We start from the raw sequence: 6,432 nt of genomic DNA on the forward strand, positions 1-6,432 counted from the left end.
GTCAAGTTTCACTGACTCACGACTACTCCATGAAGAGTCAAGTTTCACTGACTCATGACTACTCGATTAGTTAAGTTTCACTGACTCATGACTACTCGATGAAGAGTTAAGTTTCACTGACTCATGACTACTCGATGAAGAGTTAAGTTTCACTGACTCTTAACTACTCAATGAAGAGTCAAGTTTCACTGACTCACCATTACTCGATAAAGAGTCAAGTTTCACTGACTCACCATTACTCGATAAAGAGTCAAGTTTCACTGACTCACCATTACTCAATAAAGAGTCAAGTTTCACTGACTCACCATTACTCATTAAAGAGTCAAGTTTCACTGACTCACCATTACTTGATAAAGAGTCAAGTTTCACTGACTCATGACTACTCGATGAAGAGTTATGTTTCACTGACTCACGACTACTCGATGAAGAGGCAAGTTTCACTGACTCACGGGTGTTCGACGAAGACTCGAGTATCACTGCATATACAGCCAAACTTTTGCACACGACTCACAAGCTCAATTCACCTGCTCGGCCCACGAGTATCACTGACTCACAGATGTTGGACAGAGACTCAAGTTCTACTGACTCATGGGAGCTCGCCGAACTTTGTGCACATGACTCACAGACAATTCACTCGCTCAGCCCGCGGATTTCATGGTTATTGAAGGCAACTCACAAATGCGCGCTGTGACGGTTGACTGGAGTGACTCAAGAAACTGATTCACTTCAGTAAACGACTCATAAGCACCGAGTTAGAAGAATGGCGTATCCCATCACGAGTACAGTATTTCCTGTATGTTTTGCAATACTTTTATCCATAAAGTGTGCGTATAAAACTGTCGATAGAGCACAAAAATGTGTTTCTTTCTTTCTTTGTCACCACGATTCAAGCTTCCGTCTGACGCCACATGAACAATCATTTGTCTCCGATGGCCGTTCAGTGTGAAGCTTCGTTCAGGAAAAGACGAAAAATTGAATGCTTTTGTTGTATTCCAACTTAAAAAAAGAATACATGCTGCCAATGTTGTGTTCATACATCCCATTTATGATTGTACTTTTCCATCATGAGGTGACAACTTTTCTATCTAATGAATTTCTAGCTTTGCATTCTACTTGTTTTTACATCTACTGTATGTTTGGAGCAGCGCACAAAAGGTTTGCTCACACTTTGTATGTAAAGGATTTATTTATACTTTTTCATAAGAGGACAACCACAGATGTGCAGAACTTTGTAATGTTTGTCATGTGACGTTGAGCATTTCAGGGCATCGCATGGGGTCAAGATGAATATTTTGTTATTTAATGTGCGGTTTCGTATGACGTATGACGCGGGGTGAAAAAAAAAAAAAGAGCGGTAACTTAAGTGTTCATGAGAAGTGAATGGATATTTGTCTTCTCTGAGTTTGTACATAGCATGTGTTCACTGAAATGAATGTACAGTCGTTTTGTAATAAACACATGAAAATGCATTGAAACTAAGTCAAATGTGTGATATGTGTCATAGATTTCATGGTAATCATGGAAAAAGGTAATATTTCAAATGCTTTAAAAAGTTTACATGGGAAATATTTAAATATAAGTATGATCTTGAGTATTATTTAGTGTAGTGGTGTCCAAATGTCCAAAAATCAAATGATGAGGGGGCCAATTTTTCATTAAAAAACACAAAAAAAACCCTTTATGCTGTTTTAAAAAATATATATTAATATTGTGAAAAAAGTAACAAAACCAGGCAAATTATTTTCAACATTTGGAACCGTTTTAATTTATAACTTTGAATGCATTAACTATTCAACTTCTTTACACAAATAGAAACTGAAACAACATAATGATCAAACTTAAAAACAGTGTTACACAGAGTGCGACAACGGATTATTTGGGCCATGAGAAAATTCGTAAGTCGTAAAATTTACTAGAAATTAAGTTGTAAATTTGTGAGAATAAAGTCATACATCTATGCGAAATTATTATGAGAATAAATTAACGAAAATAACGCGATTAGCATGCCTAGACCTTACGACTTCTCGAAATCTCCGATTTATTTTAATAATCATTGCCAGAGACAGCTATGAAAAGCGGTGGCTTATGTGACCTTTGGCCTTGGGCAAAGACATGATTTCTCGAAATATGAATTTTTAATTTTTTTTTTAATGTGGCCCGATTGCTTAATAATTGCGCAATAACATATTGCCTTGAACAGCTACATAGATCGGTGGTTTATGTGACCTTTGTACTTAGGCAAAGGCAATGTACAATTTTTTTTCCTGTGAATTTACAACTTTTATTGAGTAAATGTACAACTTTATTCTTAATTAATTTACTTTTATTCTGAATTAATTAATTTTAGTTTTTTCTCATAAATGTTGACTTTATACATTATTATACATTATACATTTTTGCCTTTTTTCCCCGCTCATAAATATAATACTTTACTCTCGTAAATTTATGACTTTTTTTTTTTGCTTAAATGTACGACTATATTCTCATAAATTTACAACTTTGTTCTCGAAATCTGAAGGCTTTTTTTCCAATGTGTCCCTATTGCCTGAGAAAGCTATGAAAAACGGTGGCTTATGTGACCTTTAGCCTTGTGCAAAGGCAATTTCCGACTTTATTTCCCGTGAATGTACAACTTATCTAGTAAATATCCAAATTTATTAATGTAAATTTACGACTTTTTTCCTTGTAAATATACAACTTTATTCTCGAAATTTTTTTTGTCTTTTCTCAAATTTGCTACCATTTTTTTTCGTAAATGTACGACTTTTGTTCTTGTAAATGGACGACTTTATTCAGGTAAATTTACAACTTTACTCTTGAAATCTTTTTTGTGGCCTTATACTCCGTCATAGAGTGCAAATAGAAGCTAAGGTTTTTTTTTTTTTATTTCAAGCATGCAACAACACGTTACAACTCCACAGCCTAGCCTAAGCTAAGCTAAGGCCATGTTCTTCTTCAAAAATATGAACATATTGACATTTTCTGGCAGGAGTTGAGACCTTTGGGCACTAACTATATCTCCTGCAGTTGAGAAGATGCGTTCACTTGGAACACAGGTAGCGGGGACAGAAAGGCATGCTTTGGCGAGGTAAGACAGCAAAGGGTACTGTCCGCAGTTTTCACGCCACCACTTCAGAGGGCAGCTGCTGAGAGGGATGGAGGGCTCTTTCCTGTAGTTCTGCATTTCTCTCTCGGCTCGTTCTAATCTGTTGTACTGCTCCGGATCGGCGTAGAAAGAGTTTCCTAGCAGGTCCTCGAGCGCTGTCTTTTTGGGAGCGGGTTCTGTCACTTCGGGCTCGGTTTTCACAGCGGTACATGGAGCTCCACCAGCTGCATCTTCTTCTCTCTCCCAGGACATGGTCTTTTAAACAGAAGAAGAAGTAATGTTAAATTGAATATTCATTCATTCATTCATTCATTCATTTTCTACCGCTTTTTCCTCATGAGGGTCGCGGGGGTGCTGGAGCCTATCCCAGCTGTCTTTGGGGCGAGAGGCGGGGTACACCCCTGGACTGGTCGCCAGCCAATCACAGGGCACATATAGACAAACAACCATTCACACTCACATTCATACCTATAGACAATTTGGAGTCGCTAATTAACCTAGCATGTTTTTGGAATGTGGGAGGAAACCGGAGTACCCGGAGAAAACCCACGCATGTAAACGTGGCTTTCTGTTACTAAATTGAAGAAGCCAAAAACTTACCACTTCCACACAGAATAGGAGGATAACATGCAAACTCCACACAGAGATGGCCGAGGGTGGAATTGAACGCCGCTTTCCCGCCACGCAGTCACTGCTGATTACTAAAGAACGGAAAAAGGTAGAAAAACACTTTTTTTTTTTGATGGCCGAGGGTGGAATTGAACCCTGGCTGTGAGGTCTGCGCGCTAAATTGAATATGTCGCAAATGAATGAATAAAAGGCGGCACGGTGGTCGAGTGGTTAGCACGCAGACCTCACAGCTAGGAGACCAGAGTTCAATTCCACCCTCGGCCATCTCTGTGTGGAGTTTGCATGTTCTCCCCGTGCATGCGTGGGTTTTCTTCGGTTTCCTCCCACATTCCAAAAACATGCTAGCACCAACAAAAGTGATGCTAAAAGTTGCCCATCCGTCATTTGTAATTAATTTTTGGGTGTCTGGAACAAATTAATTGTATTTACATTATTTTCAATGCAACAATTTGCTTTGGTTAGAGTCCGTTTTGGTTTTAATGATTGATTGATGATGTTAACCAGGGCTGTCGAGTGCTTAGCGCGTGAATGAATATTCTGCATTATACGTTGGTAGTGTCTTATGACACAAGCCGTAAATATGCTTCACATACTTATTAGACACATTTAAAGTATGACATTTTTAAATTGTTAAAAAAAAATTTTTTTTGCCCCATACCGAAGTGGGTCTGTTTATGTTTATGTCTATATGTGCCCTGTGATTGGCTGGCGACCAGTCCAGGGTGTACCCCGCCTCTCGCCCTCAGAAGACAGCTGGGATAGGCTCCAGCACCCCCACGACCCTCGTGAGGAAAAGCGGTAGAAAATTAATGAATAAATGAATAAAGTATTGAAATGATACCTGATATTGCTGCAACTGTTTGGCCTTGTTCTGCACCCTCAGGAAGACCGCCTCACACTGGTCACTATCTAGCTGAGGTAGAGTCCGGAATCTTGGATCCAAGGCCGTGCACTCCAGCAGATAGTCGTACGAATCCCCGCTGTATCCGTCTGCAATATTCCTCAGAATAGCAGTCTTGGTGTCGGCCACGGTGGTGGAATCGCCGTCATTCGGCGTCATGCTCTGTTCGATCATGCTCTTCAGCGGCGCGATGAGCGACACGGTCGGACGTTTCTCCTCGCATAAAACCGTCGTGGCCGTCTTCAATGGATACAGCAGCTTCACCAGATCTTCGGCATCTCTGATATCGCAGCTGTCGAGCGTATCAAGATATCTGATGTTTTGTCTTATCTCAGGGCTGGCGAGAGCTGCCGCTATGGCGGCTTGTTGTTCCAGATAACGAGACAACATCTCCAGAGTGCTAAGCCACCGCGTCGTCACGTCGGTGATTAGCTCATGTGACGGAAGTTGCAGTTGCATCTGTTTGGATGTAAACACTGCGGTGGCTGTGGAATTCCCGTGAAAAAAGGCAGCCACGCGTCTCACCCGTCCGAGCAAGCGAGTGACACGTGGGACGCCGAGGCCGGCTTGCGTTGCAAGGTTTATAGTGTGCGCAAAACACTTAATGTGCGGTTCCAACCCCGCCTCGCGCACGGTTACTTCTGTGTTATCAGTAACAACAGCAATGGTGCGGTTTGTTCTCTGAAGGTCCCAGTCAGTGACTGCTTCTTGCAAAAAATCACATAAATGGGACTCGAATAGCGGTTTGGTTTGCAGTGCAACACTTTTCATTTCCCATGCATTGTTAATTATGTGCGCTGTTATTGTTATATAACTCTGAGTACCTCTTAATATCCAATTATCTGTTGTTAATGCGATGCTTTCTGCCTCTTTCAGTGTCTGCACAACGCTAGCCTTTGTTTCTTTATAGAGGTTCGGCACCACAGTGGATGTAAAATACGTGCGTGGTGGAATTGTGTACTTGGGTTCCAGGGTGTGGAGTAGTCGCCGGAATCCTTTATTTTCCACCACAGAAAATGGCCTCATATCAGCTGCAATAAAAACACCGATGTCTCTGGTTATTGTTTCGGCTCTGGAACCCGCTAGAGTTGCTTGGCATTTAACCGGTTTCTTCACAGGTGATTTTAGTATCCAGCTGTGGTGGTTTTGGATGTGTCTTTGCATAGTGCTGGTGTTAGCTGCGGTGTAAGGCATTCTTTTCTGGCAGAGCTTACATATCGTCCGTGTTTTGTCCGTCACTCGGTTGCCGTCTATTATATCCAATGGAAAGCCAAAATACTGCCATACAAACGATTTAAAACTGGCAGGGGCCTCTTCAATGATAATGTTGTCTGATTCCGAAGTCATTTTGAAACGTTCTCGATCCTTTTTTTCCTTCTTCCGGTCTTCTTGTTTTGGTTTAATGACAGCGAGTTTCAACCATGACTTCTTCGATGCTGTGTATGGGAAACTAAACGTAGCAAAGGCACATTACTGCCACCGCAGGTCATACATTGTAATTACAGTAGCCGGCTCACTGTCAAGGGGGGCTCTTATCTCGCGAGAAAAAAACGAGAAATCTTCTCACACCTCAAATATATACACTACAGTAAGCATAGTACTCTATATATGAGAATATTCAATTTAATTATTTTAGTATCGATGCTGTCCATATTCTGGTCGAATTATATACATTGACTTGATTGTTTCAGCTGACCGTAGCAAAGGTACATTACTGCCACCGCAGGTCATAAATTGAAATTACAGTAGCTGGCTCACTGTCAAGAGGGGCTCTTATCTCGCGAGAAAAAAACGA

The 6,432-nt window shown here is 40.9% G+C and overlaps 1 protein-coding gene across 1 annotated transcript; it reads right to left on the reverse strand.

Annotated features, from left to right (window-relative positions):
- Positions 1 to 1,737: 1,737 nt before the first annotated feature.
- On the reverse strand, positions 1,738 to 6,076 carry LOC131125204 (E3 SUMO-protein ligase ZBED1-like). Its single transcript, XM_058066505.1, has 2 exons — positions 4,578 to 6,076; positions 1,738 to 3,361 (listed from the first exon to the last, which is right to left on the reverse strand). Exons 1-2 carry the CDS (start codon positions 5,982 to 5,984, stop codon positions 2,933 to 2,935), a joined length of 1,836 nt encoding a protein of 611 aa, XP_057922488.1. The 5' UTR covers positions 5,985 to 6,076; the 3' UTR covers positions 1,738 to 2,932.
- Positions 6,077 to 6,432: the final 356 nt, after the last annotated feature.

This window comes from Doryrhamphus excisus, chromosome 3 (genome assembly GCF_030265055.1).
Source record: "Doryrhamphus excisus isolate RoL2022-K1 chromosome 3, RoL_Dexc_1.0, whole genome shotgun sequence".
NCBI classification, from domain to species: Eukaryota; Metazoa; Chordata; class Actinopteri; order Syngnathiformes; family Syngnathidae; genus Doryrhamphus; species Doryrhamphus excisus.

What these genes read in the sequence shown, in the direction of transcription:
- LOC131125204 (XM_058066505.1), bottom strand. Translation starts at nt 5,984, where the DNA reads ATGACTTCGGAATCAGACAACATTATCATTGAAGAGGCCCCTGCCAGT. An exon ending in AACAGTTGCAGCAATATCAG is followed by an intron (nt 3,362 to 4,577) that starts GTATCATTTCAA and finishes TCTGTTTAAAAG; the next exon opens with ACCATGTCCTGGGAGAGAGA.